Source organism: Condylostylus longicornis, unplaced genomic scaffold (genome assembly GCF_029603195.1).
Source record: "Condylostylus longicornis isolate FDR11 unplaced genomic scaffold, ASM2960319v2 ptg000083l, whole genome shotgun sequence".
Lineage (NCBI taxonomy): Eukaryota > Metazoa > Arthropoda > Insecta > Diptera > Dolichopodidae > Condylostylus > Condylostylus longicornis.
Window position 1 is genome coordinate 1,643,365 of NW_026578051.1, and position 20,651 is coordinate 1,664,015.

The following is a 20,651-nucleotide window of genomic DNA, read 5'->3' on the forward strand; positions in this document are numbered from 1 at the left end:
TTATTTGACATATAAAAAATTTTATGAAAATTTCAATTTGTCAAGCATTTTTGCATAATGCTCGACGTAAAATTTTACGTAATAAATCATCAAACAAAATTTTGTGTCCAAACACAAAGCTATTAGAATATCCTTCATTTTTACATGTCATATAATATGTTCTTGATATCAAACATCATACAACACAAGTTGTACAGCAATGTTTGATACTTTTGCAAACATGATTCAAATTTGGTTTGATTGTGATTCATCTCGCTGAATAATTTTAATATTTAAGACTTTACTAATTCATAATTTTAATTAATTTAATTTAAATTTTTTTTTGTAGTCATCTGTAACATGGACAAGTCAAGTATTTCGTTGGTTATACAGCGATTTAGTCATTGTTAACGAACTTTTAAACACCTGGGTTCATACGTTAAATGAAAATTTGAAGAATTCTGTAGAAAATGTAAGTAAACAAAACAAAAATTAATTGTATTAAAAATATTAAATAAAATTATAAAATTTAAAATTAATATTTATACTTAAAAGAGAAAAGAAAAATATTTAATGAAAAAATATTTCAATAAGAAAAAAATCACTTAAAATAATAAATTTTAAGTTGTTTTTTTTGTTTGACAACTCTTTGCTTAACGATCCAGTTGATTGACCTGTGAACTACGTTTAAAAATAGTTTTTTTGGTAATATTTATTTTTAATGAAAAGTTTATTCATTTTAATTTTTAAAAAAATCATTGAGTAATCAAAAACCTTAAACTAAACTATAAAATGAATCGTTTAGTTATTAAAAATAATAGTTAACATATTTATGTTAATTTTCATAGCATTTGTAAAAAAAATTCTTACAAGCTGTTTTTTTTTTTTGTTGTTTGCTTTGGATTCAAAATTAAATGGAAATGATTACGGTAATCATTTTTGATTGCAATGAACGTTTTCACTAAGCGTTCATTCATAATTTCACTCATAATAATTGTGTTTACAATTTCATTATTTTCTGTTTTTTTTTTTTAAATGTTGTTTATACTTGAACGTGTCAAAATTAAAATTGAATGCATACATAAGAAAAGAACACAAAAAAATATAAAAGAATTTCGTTTAAAATTGAGGTTGCCATCTGTGTACATTTTAATTAATTTTACTTTATTTTTCATGTATGTAGTTTAAAATATGAATTATTAAAGCAAAAATTTTGTGGAAACAACCCTGTTTTAAAAGAAATACGAATTTCTATGTCAAATAAACATCAAAATGAAAAAATTTGAACAGAATTGGACTATGATTTTAAACTTTTCCTTTTAAACTATAAACAGAGAATAATTAAACTTCAAATTCTAAAAAATTAGTTTTCGATATAGTGGATGTTTTTGATATGTACCCAAATCTATATTCTCATATTCGTTGGTTTTTATTATTGTTATACCCTACGACCACAGTAATATTCTCGAATTTCGACAAATTAACGAAGGTCAATTTGAAATTAAAGAACAAACATACATACTGATAAAAAATGTATTTTTAATATTTCACAGTATAAAAGAAACTCTTGAGTAAAAAAATTTTTTACAAAGTTTCAAAAATCAATAATTCCTAATTTGCAAACAAGATGGCAAACCTTGTAATACATACTTGCATATTTAGAAATTTTTTTCGTTTATATTTTTTTTCAATCATTTAAATTAACATTTGTGTGGTTCCAGTAATAGTCAAATTGAAAAAATATTTAGGTTAATTATTTACAACACAATTACTAGTTTCTCATATACATACATACATTTATCATTTATGTACGTAAATACGCAGAGAAAATGAAACAAAGTAAAATTTCAAAAATAAATTGTAACATAAATATAATTTCACTTGTTTAATTAAAATGAAATTATCATTGAAAATATTGACAAAACAAAAGGGGGGTAAAAATTTGACTTAAATGTAAAGTGAAACGAGATGAAACAAAAATTACATTGTTTTTGCTTATTTAAATGTTTCTTTATTTTAGGTAATTTGAATGTTTTCCGTATTATGTTGAAATTTGTGAATTTAATTAATTAAAATACACAAAAAGAAAATTTAATATTCTGTGAAAATTTACAAAAAAAAAGCAAGCAAGCTCAAATAAAATAAAATAAAAAAAAATCAACTTTGATTTATTAAAATATTTTGCAAAGTTGACAGCTCTTTTTAAATATCAATTTATTTTATAGAAAGAGAGAGAAAAAAAAACTGATTAATTATTGTCAGTTTTGACATTATATACATAAAAACTTTCTATTATACTGTATGAGGAACTAATTCATAATATTTTAATTAAAAATCTAAATTTAATATTTAGTACTAAATAATATTTTCAGAAAATTTAGAATTTTGAATTCAGTCAATGAACTGTTGACATTTACAAATTTAACGCGTTTTTTTTTTAATTTTCAAATTTTGATAAATAACGGTGATCGATGTCATCCTTTGACAGTAATTCGTTATTTTTATAATATAAGCTGCAAACCATAAAAAAAATGTTAAATTTCAAAACTAATGCGCTCTTTTAGGTGGGGGTTCTAATCAAATTATTAAATTTGAACAATGTGACAGCTGTTTTCCACAAAATTAATTTTTTATTTTGAAAAATTTCACTATACTTTTACGATTTCACTATATTAACCAAACGTTTAATTTTATTTAATTATTAAGCTATTGTTTAATAATCAATTTGTTTCAAAAATTAATAGAAGAGTTTCAAACAAATCATTTAGTCAAATGTGACATGTGCTGTGAAAAATTATTGGTACAACAAAATTGTTTTTTATTTGCCCACAGCTATATTTAAAATTATCGATTTTTTTTCTGTAACGATAACTTTTTCTTATCACACAGAGATAATTGTTATGTGCGTATGTATAATTTAAATAAAATGTAGTTGTTGAATATTTGTTTTGAATGTTCGTTGGAATTTTAATAAAACTTGCCCTATATAATAAATAATTATTATAATCGCAGTTTCTAATATGTTATATGTACGTATAACATAAATGTTAATATTACACAATGTACATTTTATACATGGATATTTTTTTTAATAAAATATTGATAAAAATAAAAATTTTTATACAGTATTGGTATAAATGGATTGATCAGACACCAATTCAACGATTACAAAGCGCTCAAAATCATCCCTATACTATGATGGCAATGACATTTCAATTTTTTCTTCAAGTATGTAAGATTCATCCGATATATGTATGTGCTTTGGATTGGTTTTTCTCCTTCTTGTGTCCTTCTTTTGTCTTCTCTATATAATGTTTGTCATGCTTGTAAACTCTTTTCTATATTTCCACTGAAATTATATACACATATTATTCGTATTAAGTAGTTTTTTAATACACAATGAATGCAGATTTATATGATTAATATTTAAGAAGTTTGTCAGAATTTTGACAAATTGCTAATATTCAAATTTTTACTATTATTGTTGAATTGAAATTCTGATTTGTTTTGTTTTTTGGTTCAATTTTTTCTTCCTGTCAAATTTTGTTTTTGAAATTCGAACCATTTTATTTTTGAATTGTTTATTGTGCTATATTATTACTATACCTTAAATTATTCTTGTTATACTCTTGTATATGTGAATATTTTTTATTATAATATCTTTTATGTTTAAATTTTTTGGAAATTTTCTTATACAATGTTGTATAATTTTCTAATTATTTTTAATATGCTGTATTTAAAATTTCATATATCTTGCAAATATTAGTACTCTTATGTAATTTTTAGATATACATAATTAAGTATTTATGTATATATTATACTATCAAATGTTTGTGCAATTTTTTTTAAATGTGAAATAATTTAAAAATAAAATTTTCACATGCTTCCGAAAAATTCTCGCTTTGGACGCGTTTTTTCTTTTTTCGTCAAAACGTCAAACATGCAATTCTTTTTTTAAAATATTGTTTCAAAAAATTTAAAATACATGGCAACTCCGCTTACATGACAATTTATTTTTTGCTTTTCATGGTGGCTTCACAAGTTCAAATTGGAAATTGAAATATTTGAAAAGTTGGTTTCATGTAATTTCTAATTTGATAATTGTTTAATAATAATTATTAAAAATAATTTTTTGGAAATATTGATAATATGGAATCAATAAAGTAAATACAGTAGAGAAATATTCGGAAGGTTCAAGTTGAAAGCAAAAACTCGAAAAACTTAAATGGAAGTTTCATCATACCACAATCCCATTAAAAGGTGGGTTAATTATAATCTTGTAATTTTCGAACTATTGCGGTAAATGAGTGATTTTGCAAATGAAATTTGTAATTCTCCAAAAGGAAAAAGCATAGTTCCAACAAGATTTCTTATATTTTTACATATGTATTTATGTATGTGTGTATGTATGTATGTTGTATTTAAGTTACAAAGTTTCAAGATTGTACTAAGCATCAAAATTTTAATGGGCTACTAGATAGACTTATTTAAAACCATCTAAAGAACAATTTTTCAAAACCATTTAAAGGACATAATTGATGCTTTCTGAAAATCATTCTTACTCCGATTGATTAAATGAATTCAAAATAAAATCATTAAAAATTAAATTGCAATATGCTGATATCAGAAAATGTTAATAACCCTTCAATTTTAATTTAATTTTATAAAATTATACAACTTGTAAATTGTTTATATGATTGTATGAATGTGATAACGCCAATATTAATATCACAAAGAAAAGAAAGTTTTTTTCTTATTTTAAATTTTAAAGTAAAAATCACGTATTTCAATTCAATACGATTAGTTCTACTCTTACTTTAAAATTTAATTTTACTTTTATATTTTATAATTATATTAATATATACTTCAGTTTTTATATATGTACAACTTATATAAGTTTTATACCAAATAACATAATAAAAAATTTTATAAATAAAAAGGTTAAAGATTAACTACTAGGTTTTTAATTTTAAATCATATTGTTTTCACTTATCACGTTCTTTCTTTCTCATTTCATATACACAATCTAGATCATACATGTATGTATAATTAAATTTATTTTATAATTTTAATTGTATTATGTATAATAAGAATTATTAAATCATTTCTAAATTTAAACTTAGTATACCATTCATTTTGTAAAATTTTACTTTCGAAATAAAATTGTAGTAATTAAAATTTATGAAAAAGTATAACAATTTTAATCATAAATCAAATCTATATTCTACTCATATGATTTAAATGAGAAAATCTAATTAAAAGTAACGTAGATTTAAACATGATCACATAAATTTATCTCAAAACAAATCTTTTATAAAATATTTAATTACTGGCATATACAAAAGTTTAAGGTTTAAGTAACTTCCTCAGTTAAATTTTAATTTGATTATAGAGAATAAATTTGAATTTCTGAATTTGAATTCAGAAAATCATAAGGATATTTTAGTAAACTGTAATGATAAGGAATTCAAAATTGCAATAAAACTCAAAAACCACTTTTATATAAGATTATAACAGTTAAAAATTTTTAACTTTTATAATTTTATGTGATAAATAAAGTTTGCCACAGTTAATCAAATTTGTATTTTCATAAATTTTTTGCAAAAGTGAATTCATTTTTAAATTCACTTCATCATTTCTAAAGATTTTAGTGAATCCTTTTGTATAAAGAGAAGCAAAAAATACAATAATTAATTCAAAAAAAAAGGAGAACCCTTACAGGATGAATTCATTTATCATCATCGTTTTGCTTTGTTGCTACCGTATCCATGATAATAATTTAATAAATCATAATGTTTTACAACATTACAATTATAGGGCTATATGCAAGCACTTATTACACTGTAAACGAGTAATACTTCCAATAACACTAAACAGTGAGTATAGTACCTATGCTCAAAAGAGTATAGTTGAAAGAATTATATAGTTCGGAATAATTTTTAGCTACAAACTGTGGAAAGTTCGAAATAGGTTGAAGTGTTTATATTCCTGTAAGCGGAAAATTTTAAATATTTCGTTATATGACAAATATAAATAAAATGGTTTCTCACAATTTTTCAAAAATCGATTTGCATTTTGGCCAGAGTTCAGTCCAGTCTAGAGTCTAGACATAAGAGTCCAGTCTGAGTGTCTTTCTTACAAAGTCACAATAAAACTTTGTGAAAAGTGAATTAAGAGAGTGATTTTGTTTAAGAATCCATAACGGCTAGTTACGAAACAGTTTCAAAATTTATGTGCAAAATTTGTTTACACCAAAAATATTCCATAACTAATTTATACTCTTTATTTTTTGATTTATTTGGAATGAAATACATTTAAGAAAGGGTTTCTCTAATGAGAGAAATAAATAGAAAAATTATTATTCTGTAGCATATTGCTTTAATGAGTGACATATTTTATAATTTATTTTAGATATATTAATATAATAATCGTATATTACAAATAATTTCGATTTAAATAAAAATAAATTAATCGAAATATTTCAAAAAGTAAAATAACAATAATTTATAATTTTATGGTCTGCTTTCATTAATAAAATTGATCATAAAATCATAAATATAAAACAACAATGAAATATTCAAAATCTTTCAATACAATAATTTTTACTGTTTATTATATAATTAACATCATAATTCAATTGTAAATAATGAAATTTGTTAAAATATAAATTTGAAATGGCAACTCGTTGCTCTCATTGTTTTTTCGCTCAACATTTTTAATAACGCCATTTTTAGACTTTTTGATATATTTTTATTATCAATTGTCATATTTAAATACAAAAGAAATTTTTCTATTTTAACTTTTTTTTTTAATTTTTTGTCATTTAAAGTTTTTTTTTTACTATTTATTGTTGGTACGCGTGCTATATTAAATGTCATTTTATTCTTTTTATACACGATACACAGAAAAAAACAAACAAATAAACAAATAGAATTGAAATGGGAGGCTAAAATGATGATTTATAACCTCAATTAATTTTGAAATTTTCATTTTATTTTCATTTCATTGGAATTACAATAAATAAAATGACAAAAATACAAAATGGAATGAATTCAATTCAATCACAATTTTCAAAAGAGCAAAATGATGATTAATTTAATTAAGAATAGTTTTTTTTTAATATTATATAATTTTGAAGTAAAAGTAATTTTTAATTTAAGAAACATAATTAGAAAAAATGCATAACCGGGTAAATATTTGAAAGCAATACAATGGGAGGATAGGTAGGATTTTAATTTTTTATTTTATTTTTGTTTAAACTTTCATTTTTTATAATTTAATTTCCGTGTTTTGTTTTTTAGTTAACCTTAAAATTCTGAATTTCAAATCAATTGCTTTTCAAATAAAACTAATTCTTGCTGAAAAAATGATTGTGCCGAAAAATTGACAATTGAAGCGCAACTACTCTTGAAATTGGCAGTAAAATTCAATTACAGTCGCGGATTTTATTTAAAGTGAAATTACAGTCGCGGATTTAATCGACGGCAGTAAAATAACCTAAATTCCTATTTTACTGCTAGAGCTCTTCTTTCGACATCATTTGTTTTCATGTGTGAGTGAACTTATGTGCAAAATAATAAGAAAATTTGGTTCTGTGTTAACAACGAAAATCGTCCACCGTTGCCGTTTACCGCTTTGGTTTTGTTTTCACACTAATCGATATTTACTGCATGTAATATAGATTTATTACGGCTTATTATTAAGGGAGCTTCATATATAAATCAAAATTATCAATACAGATTCCAAATATGTTATTAGAATTTTTCTATGTCATGATTTTCTGATGACAGTTTTTCTTAGATTATTATAATGTTATCTTAAACTTCATGTTTTTAACAGCTATTAAAATTTAAAAATGTCTTTTTAATTAAACCTTTCATAATTTCAAAAATATTTTTATTACATCAATTTTTATATTTTGTATTCACACCGACCATCATCATAATTAAATTATTTATATTTTTTTTTTTATATTATTGTGCATAAATTATTTTCAAACGCCATATACCGCGTCGCGCCGGTTATAAAAAAATTAAGAATTGTATACCACTTTATTTATTTATTTATTATGTAGTAGGCATACTATATAAATTACTCACCTATTTATGCAATATCACTTCATAATTATGTGTATATATATATATTTTTAAAATGTAGTTGAGAAGTGAGAATGATCATCGTGTATAGAACTGCAAAATTACGTCATTAATTTTAGCTTATGTAGGTTTGGTATTTGTTGCTTTTAAATTTGTATTTTCTATATTTCTTTTCGTATATCTAATACTCGTACATGGGTAACATTTTCTAAAAATAAACTATTGTCAAGTTTTTGTTATTTTTTTTTTTCTGGGGGAGACAATGTTTATTATGGGAGCAAAATTTTGATGATTCAAACTAACTAAATTATTATAATAGTGAATAAAAAAAATGAAAGTATTTTTGTTTTTTTTTTTTTTAACTCAATGTCAAGAGTTTTTGATATTATTTTGTTAATTTCATGATTTAATTTGTAATTATTAGCAATTATTCACAATAATACGAATGTATGCTGTAATATTGGCTATTTGTCGGTAATTGTGTCATTGATTAGTGATTAGTCAATGAAAATTTGCCGATTACGCTTATGTAAACATTTTGTTTTTCAATTCAATTCTTTTAAAATTTTCGTTTTCAAAATTTTTTTTGTTAGAATTGAACGAGACTTATGAAATTTATCGGTTTTTACTCGAATATAATTTAAAATCGCCATACATGGAAAATTTTTATTCTTTAATTTTTAAGAGTTTTTTTTAGGAAGGCAACACTTATGTGTTGAAAACAATATAAAATAATTGCCGACAAATAAAATTTACCTCTTAAAATATTTTTTTTTATTACACAAACTTTAAAAATTTGTGGGTAATAATAAAATCAAAGTAATAATAGCGATCAATAAAATAAACTAAAATTTACCCAAAACTACATACTTAATAAAAATGAATAAAAAAAAATTCTAATAAAAATTTTACATGAATCGCAAAGAAGAAATGAATGAGATCATAGGAATGACGAAATTTTTCAATATAAAGTTTTTACTTTGGAAAAAATATTTGTTCATGTTATTTTTTTTTTTTTTGTGAAAGAAAAATCGTTTTAATCCAAATAAAAGTATTTCCTACTCCACATTACCTCAACTTTTTTGGTTAACATTTATGTAAAAATGTCTGATAAAAACCAAAAAAAATGTAAAGCTTATTTCTAAAAATATAAGGCAGTCTGCGGGCAAACGGAATTGAAAAACACATTAATTTCTAACTTATATTGCATGAGTTTGAGGGAAAAATTAATTAAAAGTCAAATTTTCACAAATTAATTTTGATAGAAAATGCAGTTTGATAACCAGTTTTCAAATTATTGCACCAAGTTGGAAGCTACAAAATTATCAAACAAACTCGTTATCATTTGAAAAGAGTAGGCAAGGAAATTTTCAACTATTCAACTACTACATAATATTATGTAGTTAAATTTAATTTAAAGTACCAGAAAATACTGATTTATTAACATTGACAACTTACAACATGGGTCTGTCAGGTATCAACATTGAAATCTAAACTATTATTAAAATGCCCTCCAATTAAAGCTGTTCAAGTAACGCAAAAGAATTCTTCCCAGTATTCACTGCTTTACAAAGTTTTGTAATATCCGCAAAACTGCTCAAAATTTAAAGTTCGGCTTTGCGCCAGATGACGCATTAGTCACTGTAAGAATATTCCATTCTTTTATAGTTTTCTTTTTATAAGAGCATTAACGTATTATAGGGAAATTGTAACAAATAATCAATTGATTTGAAAATAATTATTCTATTCCGGAAAAATCAAACTGGACTAACTTTTTTTTCAGTAAAAAATTAATGAAAATCATTAAACAAAAATTTTTTTTTTGGAAGTGAAATTCGTGTCGAATGTAAATGTTTAATAAACTGTTGTATGCCCCAGTTTTTTTTTTTTATTAATATCAAGGTGTGTCGTCCTTATTTTTTTTACGAATTCATTTTCATTTTTCTTTTTATGTACATTGTATGTCCTTATGCTCGTAATTTTATACAATTTCAGTATTATGGAACAGAAACTTAAGTTTTGTAATTTTTTTGGTAATTTTTTCGTTTTTTTTTTTGTGAACCAAGGAAAAAAGGTGAAAATAATGCGTTTTTTTTAGTGTTTGTTTGACTGTTAAGAGGATTTCCTGTGCGTGGTAATAGAAATTTGGTTTACATGCTCAAATGAGTTCATGTTTTTGTTTTTTTTTTGTTCTTTTTCGTTATAAAAAATAAAAGTTTTGGAAATTTTTATTATCCTGATCCTTTTTATATGAAATGTAATGAATGACCGACCATATTATGTAATTTAGGTATGCACAATAGTAAATGATTCAATTTTAGTTTTTTTTTTCTTTGGTATTTATTGAAGAAAATGGAATCTTTATACGATGTGGGAATATTTTTTTCTGTAGTTTTAGAATGTTACGTTTAGAATATCATTAATCTTATGAGTCCTAATTGACTACTAAATATCTTAGTATAGAAATGTGTACGGATGGGTTTTTGTATAATAATATTTCTGACAATTTCTGAGTTTTATTACATTTCGTATTACAAAGTTTATGTTAGAGCTCAAAAATTTGTAGAGGAATGAAATCTCTTTTTCTTTTCAATAGCGTGAATTTTCTGTACACACGAATTTTTAAGGGTCACGGCTATTTTTACACTTTTATTTAAATTTTCTTCAACCTTTTATAGAAAAGTTATAAGGATATAAGGTTAAGGAGTGTTGTTGCTTCATTTTATTGCAAATGAAAATGTGTTTATTGATCTTAAAAAACCAAGAGAAATAGTAAAAATCAAGCATTAAAAAAATGACACTAAAAAAAAATAAAATTAAAACTAAAAATTTTCTTCTACCGTTTATTTTAATTCACCGCTAGTCCTAACTATTTTAATAATATTATAATAACAATATTTAATAACGGTAATAATAAATTTATTTTCTGGAACTCAATTATAAATTTTGACCTTCTATTTTAACACTATATTAAATCATCTCGTAATCAACGCAAGCTAAATTACCAAAAATTGTCTGTCTCTCTGAATTTAGCGTGTCATTTATTGCTTTATTTTAAAAATTTTAACATAACGCAATACATACGAACATATAAAATACGTGCATATAAATAAATATAAATATGTATATATGAGTGTGTGTGTGTTGTTATAGACATAATGATATTTATATTCTTTAAAAAAAAATATAACAAATCATTTGGCCATCCTTGTTAAAGTAAAATGGTAATACGAAAAAAAAAAATACGATTTCATTACGATAAATGTGAAAATATCTTTCTTTGATTAACGGTATTTTTTTTTGTTTTGTTTTTTCTTCGTGTCTGAATTTTTTCAATGCCGTGATTTTTTTAAAATGTTCGTGTCAAATTCTTTTAGGTACTATAAACATTTTTTTTTCTTTATAACTGTAAATACGAAACATTTTTAAAAACCGGATTTATAAAAATTTTTAAAGAAGGGAAAAATTATTTTCGGTTTTACAAGGTGGGTTTTTTTTTTGGGGGGGGAAAAAAATATGGGCTTGACAATTTTTATTTGTGTCTTATTTTTCTTCTTTTGATTTCAGAAAAAATTTCATTAAATACATTAAATAGCACCTGTCATAAGTTAATATGCATATGCATATATGTTTAAAATATTATTATACAAATACATATATACACTTCTATAATGAACTTCTAATAAAACAAAGGAATAATATGAAAAATTCCGAAGAACATCAGTTTCCTCTTTAATTGCCATGTCGAAATACGCCTTTAATATTTTGAATTTCGCTTAAATATTCAAAAAGATAATAATAATACTTATATGGAAATTTTAGTTAATAATAAGTATAAAAGTGTCCTTGAAACTTTGATTCGAAAAACCAATATAATTATTAGGTATTGTGCCTATTAATTGGTTTCTTTCATTTGTTGGAAAAATGTTTTTTGTTAAGTGTTTTGAACACGCAATTCTAAAAATTTTTTGTTTTCTTTTATTCTAATTCTATAAAACTCCTTAAAGGTAGGCCAGAGTGAAATCCTGAAATATTTATAAGTAAATTAATTTATATGCGCCTAATCGGCTACACTTTTAACCTTTTTTTATATGAACTGGTCTTTTCAATTTTTGTACTTCAATTAAAATTGTTTATTTTCTAATTATATATTTTATTACTGAATAAGTCAAATTGACGTTTGATCTGCATTTTGGTAGACGGGCCTCTGTTAATATAAAATTCAGCTTATAAGTGCTCATTGCTGAATTATCACGGAATACAATGTTATTGGAACTTCAATGTCAGGAGACTTGATTTTCTCTTAATTTTCTCTTTTTTTTTCTTAATACATAAATTGTCTTAATATAACAACCTATACAAATTGTCTTAAATGTATATACGTACATATGTTTTATCTTTCTATTCCTGACTTTAAAATTGTGATAACACAGTATTACCACACAATTCAGCAAATAAATAGTAATTGCTGAATTGTATATTTTTTAAAATATTCAAGCAATTTTGAAGTTAGAATGACACAAACTCAAAATTTTTATGAAAATTTCCTTGATATTTGTTTTCATAATTTTTTCTTTCTTCTTTCATGTTGGAGTTTTACTTTAAATATTTTATATGTTTATATTTTTGTTTTAAATATTTTTATTTCTAAATGGCAGTAATATAGTTTTTAAACCTTATTTAGCCCTAAATTGAATTTTAAATCCAGTTTAAACATAAATTTCTTAATTAAATTTAAAAACTATATTGCTGCAATAAAAAATTCATAAAAATTTTATTTGAAATTTTTGGTTTTTGAAATTTCAAATTAAAATTTTAAACTAGTTTACTCAATGTCTATAAAATTTATTTAAATATGTACATATAATTAAAATAAATTGAAATTTACATTAATTTTATTTCATTATATTTTTAATTAGCATGGTGTTGGAATTGAAATTGTTCGAGTTCTACCGGATAGTCCACCACCAACATTGGCAAATTTATTTTGTCAAGCAAATGAACAGAATCCAGCTGATATGGTTATAACAATGGATTGTGATGCTCAACCGATATTACAAGTTAAAGCTTATCGTCAAAAAAATGGAAAAGTTGAAACATCACACTATAAAGTTACAGTATCACGTTTTCGTGGACGTTTATCAATTAATCAAAATTATAACACATTAAAGGGTGATATGAGAGTTGAAGGATTTCCGGATGTAAGAAAATTTTAATAATTTTTTTATCATTCAGTATGTATTAATTTATTTAACCTCACAATTTATTATTTATAGATTCGTATTGCGATGAACAGTGTTGGACATATTAAACCAATTGATCAAGATGAACAACAACTTCAAGATGTCATTAGGTATATCTAAGTCTAAATTTCGAATTTATGCTGGTTTTTGAAAAATATTTTTTTAATAATTTTTTTTTCTTTGTCAATTTTAGTGAAATTGTAACACATGCCCTACGTGATTCTTTATATCCAGTTGATTTTTCAATTTATGCAACATGCCCTCGAGCTGAAATTGAAATACCAGAAATACCAGTAAATTTACCAATACATTATGATTCTTTAGCGGTGAGAGGGAAGAAAATTATAACGCGTTCTTTTTTTTATATATATATTTTTTGTATATTACAAAATATTTGCATGATAATTTTCTTATGAATTATGAGACAAATATTTAATTTATAACATTCTCTTCACAGTGTGCTTTACATGCATATTATATAATTTTAATATTTGTATTAAAACTAGTAAATAGAATGCACTCTGCTCATACTTATATGTCAAACATAAATTTTTGATGTTCTTATAATTGTACGTATTTAAGTTTGACATATATGTCAACTTTGATGTTTTGTTATCAATAATTTAGATAAAGTAATTATAAGAGTGCTTTCCAAGTACAAATTATAACCATTTTCATTATTAAAAAGCATTAAAAATTTTAAAAATAGTATTAAATAAAATTCAAAGCTTTATAAACATAGAATAATGTGTGAATTACATGCATTCAATATTTGTACGCTAAATTTAATGAACTCATGTAGTTTAAAGATTTCTTTTTTTTTTTTTGAAACATTTTCTTCCCTTAAAATTTCTTCCTTTACAATTTTTTCCTCAATTGGTGATTTCATTTATTTTTTGATTTTGTCATTTCGACATTTTGTCATTATAAAAGACTTCATATTTCTTTAAAAAAATCAAAAAGACAAAAAAAATGCTCATAAATGTCATCACATTTAGGAAAAGTTTGTATGATTAGAAATAAAAAAAAAAATTTGACATATTGTCAAAAAATTTTAAAAATTCTGTGAAATTTAAAAAAAAATTTTTAGTTTGACTGTTTAGTTAATATAAATGATATTAACATGTATAATATTAGATAAGAGTGAAATTTAAATTAAATGATTAATTAATGTGTAGTTTAAATAACAATGACTTATTAAGTTTATATAAACTTTTCTGCATATGCATAAATAATGATCTAGCGCTATTCTCCTAAATGCATGAGTAAATATTTAAATTTTTTTATTTTGCTCAGTCAGTTTGCGTTTTTTATTATACGCATTAAAAATCATTTATCAAAAAAAATTTATGGACCAATTAAGTTTACTTTTAAATAACATAAGCTGTTTCAAAAATCATTTACGTGTAAATTTATACAAAATCAAAAACTTGAAAATTTATAATACCAAGTTTTTATTATAATAATTATTGTCACTGTTTTGACAAGAAAGTCATTGAATTTCATTTTAATTATAAGAAAAATGGAAGCCTTCAAAATCATAAAAGAAATGTCCAAACAAAAAAAACTCAATTAAAACTAGATTAACTTCCATTAAAAATTCTGAATGATTTTATTTGAATTGAATTTCTTATATCAATCACCTATTATTGAAAAATTTTCATATTTTTTACCAAAAAAAAAATAATCTGATCATTTTTTGATTCCTAAAATATTCTTTTTAAAATTTTTCTTTCTTTACAGCTTTCTTTACGATATTCTTATTACCACTAAAACTTTTACTTCTGCCACATTTCTATTTTATTATATGAAATTAATGATTAATCTAATCATCTTCTAAAATCTAAAATTACCTTAGCATTATTTCAAAAAAATAGAAGAACTTATAATAAATGTTGTAACTTTACACATAAATTGATTTGAATTTTTTTTTCTTATACAGTCCTATACATATAATTTTTTCAGAAACAAATGTAACTGTTATACATATTTCGTTATTTATAACATAGAGCTTACAAGTGCTGCCATTTCATATAAAAAATTAATTGAAAAAGAACAATAATTAAAAAAAAAAAATTTTAATTTAAAATTTAATCCTATAAATTAATGATATATTAATAATATTTATTTTTCAAACGTAGTAGCGCTTGTAACTTCAAATAATTTAAAATTGATTAAAATAATTAATTTCTATAGAAAATTATAGAAATTTCACAGGATTTTTACTATAATCTTTAATCTTTTTATATATTTTTAATTTTTTTTTTTTTTTTTATGTTTACCTTTATCATTAAATTTTTAAAATAAATCTATATATAGTATAATATGGAGCATTTAAATGCTAATCGTTATGGTGGAACACCATTAATGTCATCCGGTAAACGTTTATTAGTTAAAATAGTTAAAGGTGATGGTTTAGCGGCATGTGAAGGTGCCTATGTTGTTATTGAAATGGATGAACCACCACAAAAAAATCAAACTGGTGCTAGACAAGGTACCAATCCATATTGGGATGAACATTTCTTATTGTAAGTTCTAATTCGTTTTTTTCATTTTTAATATAAATTTTAAAAATAATTTTATATTCAATTTTTTAAATTTAAATCAAGTAATGGGGGATTTTTTTTTAAATGTTTGACTTTTTCATGTAATTTTTATTTGAATTTAAACGTCAACTTGATTGGTGCTTAAACGCATTCTTAATTTTCGGGTAAAAATTTCTAAACATGGCGAAACATCTTGTTTTTTTTATTAAATATCAAAAATAAAAAAACAAGAAACCAATGAGCAAAAAAATCACCTGTTACTATTATCGATAAAATGATTAATGAACAATATAATATTATTTATTGTAATAATTTCATTTATGCTTTAAAATATATTTTTTTTTAAAACATCAAAAAAAAAAAAATAGCGATTTAACTGCACAATCAGCTGAAATATTATTTGAAGTATATGATAGCCCAATTCGAGCCAATGATCCACCAAAATTTTTGGGTTTAGGTTTAGTTGGTATTGATGAATTAGCTGTTGGACCAGCATCATCACAAACATTAGCCTTACAACCTAGACCATATGAAACAGAAAATGTTCAAGGTGCTATACAAGTTGAATTTGTGTTCATTGAAGGTGCTGAAATACCATCTGGACCTAGACCATATAAATTAAAAGAAGCCTTACGTATTAGTACACCAATTATAAATGAACATATTAAAAATGGTTCAAATTTAGCTGATGCTGCTGTTAAAGCATTAAAAGAAGGTGCATTAGCAACTGAAGAAAATCCTAGTAAAAGTACTTTAATTATACATAGTGTTCAGAGGGTAAGTTAAATACTCTAATTTAAAGAGTAAAATTAATTTAATATTTCTCTTGTACATTATACATTAACAAGTCCGTTTACATTATTAATAATAATTGTTCAAAAAAAAAAGATGGTTGTCATTTCGTATTTATGTCATTCTATCAACAAAAAATTTTTAAAGTGATTTGTTTTCGTTCGATTGCAAATTTACAAAAAAAAAAAAATGAACATTGTCATTTCATATGGAATTTTTGGAAAATTTTAGGCTTTTTTTTATTTCCTGTTTTAATTATAATTCATTTTTTTATCATTTATAATTTTTAAGAATTCATATTTCTTTTTTAGTTTTTTCCTAGTAAAAATTAATTTTTCTTATCCTTACAAAATTAATTTTATACGCAATTCTGGTAGTTGAAATGAGACGCAAATACAAATTAACCTTCATAATTTGAAAAAAATTATTTGTCATTTATTATTGTTCTTTCCGTTATTTTATATTTTAACAATATTATTGCACATGTAATCGCACACTTTTCTTATAAAATAATTTTTTTCTTTCACCTGGATATCGCAGTTTGAGTCTTCATTTAAATAAATTTCTATGTTAAAAAAAAAAATTAATTAATTAATTTTTATATTAAAAGTCTTTTGACCTTTCATGTAATTTGTTATTTAATTACTGTCACTGGTCATTATTTTTTTTTGGTAGTGAAAATAATTTTTCTTTCTCTTTTTTATTAATATTGGTTATACATAAAATTCTGTTATATTCAGTCTAATGCACCTACACTTCATATGTAGCACATATATTTTATATTTTATTATAATTTTACCAACATTTTGAAATATAGTGCACAAATTTATGAAGTTTCTTGTGAATGTAACTCAATTAAATTCGCCTTACGTAAAAGTATAAAAGATAATTGAAGCGAATACTGTAGAAATATAATGCTAATCAAATTTCAGTAACATTTACATTCTGAAAATTTAGTTTTTTTGTCAGACACCGATGCGCGATTGTCACTTTATTTTGACATTTATCTTTAAAAGCTAATTTTCAAAAAGTTTATAAAATCATTAAATTTTCATATTATTAAAAATTTCATACATTTTTAATATTTTTATGTTTCACATTTTAAAATTTACTCCTCCAAACTATTGTTTTTTTTTTATTTTGTCAAATTTTTTAAAATGAATATAGCTTCAAATCCTAGTTTCAAGTCATAACAAAAAATAATTTTATGTAAAATAAGCCCTTGCATAAATTTCTTTGAAAATTATTTTCCAATTATCACTTTAAAGTCAGAATCCTTAATAATTTCTATATAATTTTCTTGTGTATCAATAAGCATATATCGAAATTTGAATTTGAATTATTTTTCTAATTTTAGAAATTTCCATATTATTTTTTTTTTTTAATTATTTTACAGGATTGAATTGAATTCATGCACTTAAAATTTAAGTTTAAACAACAAAATATTTATTGTTAAATTTAATTTTAATTTATTTAAAAAATAAAACAATAAAATCCCGATTTTGGGTTAATATGGTCATGTCAACTATCAGATAGCTCAGATATTTAAAAATAAAATAAAAGAAAAAAAAAATAAAATAAAATTTTGAAAATGGAAGAAATTTAATGAAAGTGTTTGTTTTAGATAAAGAGTATTTAAATAAAATAAAATTCTTAATTTTTATTAATTTTTTATTTGTTTTAATTTAGTTTTCGAAAATTCAGAATTAAAGCTATATAAATCCCAAAAATTCCAATTAATGTTTTGTGAAAATTTGTTATAATTATATTTTTTTTTCATTTTGTACAATTATTTTAATAATATTTTTTTGATTAATTTTTAATTAATTTTAAATTAAATTTGTTTGTTTGTTTTTCTACCTTTTTGTTTTTAATAAATCCCAAAATTTTTATCCTTAATTATACTTTTTTCTTATATTTTTTTTTTTTAGAGTCGTTCCCCATATAAGGTAACATTATTTAAATGCCAATATTCAACTTGGTGTTATTCACTTCAGATTGCGTTATTTTTCACAGTATTTTATAGTTTGTGTGTTTGGTTTTAATTATTTTGTTTTTTATATATTAAGTATTTTACATACATACTCATATGTCACATTATATAAGAGTAACTTTTCAGTAGAATATTAAAATCACAAAATTTGTAAAATTTAAAAATCTTAATGTTAAATAATTACGAAAAAAGAAAAATTATTTAGTTGAGATAAAATATTTTGGGTTCGATAGAAAAGCATTTAAGCTATTATTTAAATTTACACAATTTTTTTTAAAAATTAATATATTTTAAATTCAATATTGTAATGGCTATCGAATCCTAAATTTTAATTCATTAAGTATATTATATGATAAGTAGTAATAAACACAAATTAACTTTCAATTTATTGTTAGCACTATTTAAAATGTTAATAAAATTGCAATAGTTTGAAACTAATACATAATAGCCAAAAATGTAATTAGTATACTTGTAATTATTAAACATTAGTATGTACTAGTATACTAGTAATTAATATACATGGAATGTATTAGAATACTTTAAAATCAAAAAATTTCAGATAAATATTTTATAAAACTCAATTATTACTATGCTCAATAGTAGCCAATAAATGTTTTTAAAAATATTATTTTATATTGAGACTTTGCGATTTCAAAATTTCATTTTATAAATTACATGATTGAAAATTATTTAAGTCTCAATTTCCAAATAAATGTTAAGCTTATATTAAATATTTATGTTATGTTTTTGTAACAAAAACTTTAAGTTCTTCATCTCTATTTTTTTTTTTGGTTAAAAGTAAAAGCTCATTAAATCGAGTTTGGAAATTCTCTATTTTATTTTATTTTCATAGTTTGCTCTATTTTTTGCCAAAATTAGATTACTTTATTTCAATTTTTGTTCCGAAGTTATATCTAATTTAAAAAGTGAAACATACAAAGGGTTTCGCTTATAAATTATTTTAAATACAAACCAAAACAGATTGGCAATACTGATTTTAAAAAAATAAATACTCAATTATTAAAATTTATACTTAATTATTAAAATTAATACTCAATTATTTTTAATTATTAAAAAATTGAGAAAAAGGAGATTTACTCTTGCACTTCACTCATTTATGCATGCAAAACAATAAAAAAATTCAAATTGAAGTTTAGAAATGTTGTGTAGTTTGCAATCAATAGAGATTTAAATTTTACAAATTTTTAAATATTTTAATCAAATTTAAATTAAATAATTTGATAATTTTTTTTTATTTAATAATTTGTAATAAATATACTAACTTATAATATATTTTTTTTTTCTTGTTTATTTTTCTGAATTTTTTATTTTCGTTTGTGCTAAAATGTTTGATGCTTGAAAAAAAAATTCCGCCATTGTGTTTTTATCCCTTCTACTAAAAAAACAAAATATTTGAAACAACAACAACAACATCTCCCCGTACATTTTATACCACACAACCACCAACCACCATAATTAAAATATACCAATCGAAAATTCAACTATTTCTTTATTTGGAATATCATAATTATTACGCGGCTCATTCATAAAATGATTAAAAAATCAAAATTTTTTTTTTTTTAAATTTTTAATTATACTTTTGAAATTTTAATAATAATTTTTCAAAAATTAATTAAAAAATATAACAAAAATGACAAAAACAAAAAAAAAAAAACATGACAAAAACAAAATGAAGGTTGAATCAGTAGATGGTAAAATTGTAGTGACAGAAAATGTCAGTGATAATAAATTAGAAAGTGATGTTGTTCAACAGCAACAACAACAGCTACAACAACAACACAGACACAGTACTTCAGAAACAACTGCAAGTCCCACTGATAGTGTAGCTCCACAAATATTAACTGATGATAATACGACTATAAATACGACTGATAGTGGTATAAAGAATGTAACAGGTAACGAAGAAATCTTAAATGGAACTGTTGACAGCGGTAAGGTAAGTCAAATTTTGTAAGGTAATTATATTATGAGAATATATGGT

General features: G+C 22.5%; 1 protein-coding gene across 20 annotated transcripts in view; it reads left to right on the forward strand.

Annotated features, from left to right (window-relative positions):
* LOC129613411 (uncharacterized) overlaps window positions 1–20,651 on the forward strand; it is an 83,615-nt gene that overhangs the window by 54,896 nt on the left and 8,068 nt on the right. For 9 of the 20 annotated variants that reach the window (XR_008697306.1, XR_008697311.1, XR_008697312.1 and 6 more), the window contains 9 exons: window positions 329–451; window positions 3,106–3,207; window positions 12,995–13,276; window positions 13,352–13,428; window positions 13,512–13,644; window positions 15,638–15,846; window positions 16,233–16,641; window positions 18,588–18,605; window positions 20,346–20,606. Coding sequence is in view for 6 of the 20 variants with exons in the window: in XM_055527458.1 (XP_055383433.1) it covers window positions 329–451; window positions 3,106–3,207; window positions 12,995–13,276; window positions 13,352–13,428; window positions 13,512–13,644; window positions 15,638–15,846; window positions 16,233–16,641; window positions 18,588–18,605; window positions 20,346–20,606 (1,614 nt within the window). In the remaining 14 variants the exon portion in view is untranslated. The remainder of the gene's footprint in view (window positions 1–328; window positions 452–3,105; window positions 3,208–12,994; window positions 13,277–13,351; window positions 13,429–13,511; window positions 13,645–15,637; window positions 15,847–16,232; window positions 16,642–18,587; window positions 18,606–20,345; window positions 20,607–20,651) is intronic. The other 11 variants (XR_008697316.1, XM_055527463.1, XM_055527462.1 and 8 more) reach the window with 8 other exon arrangements.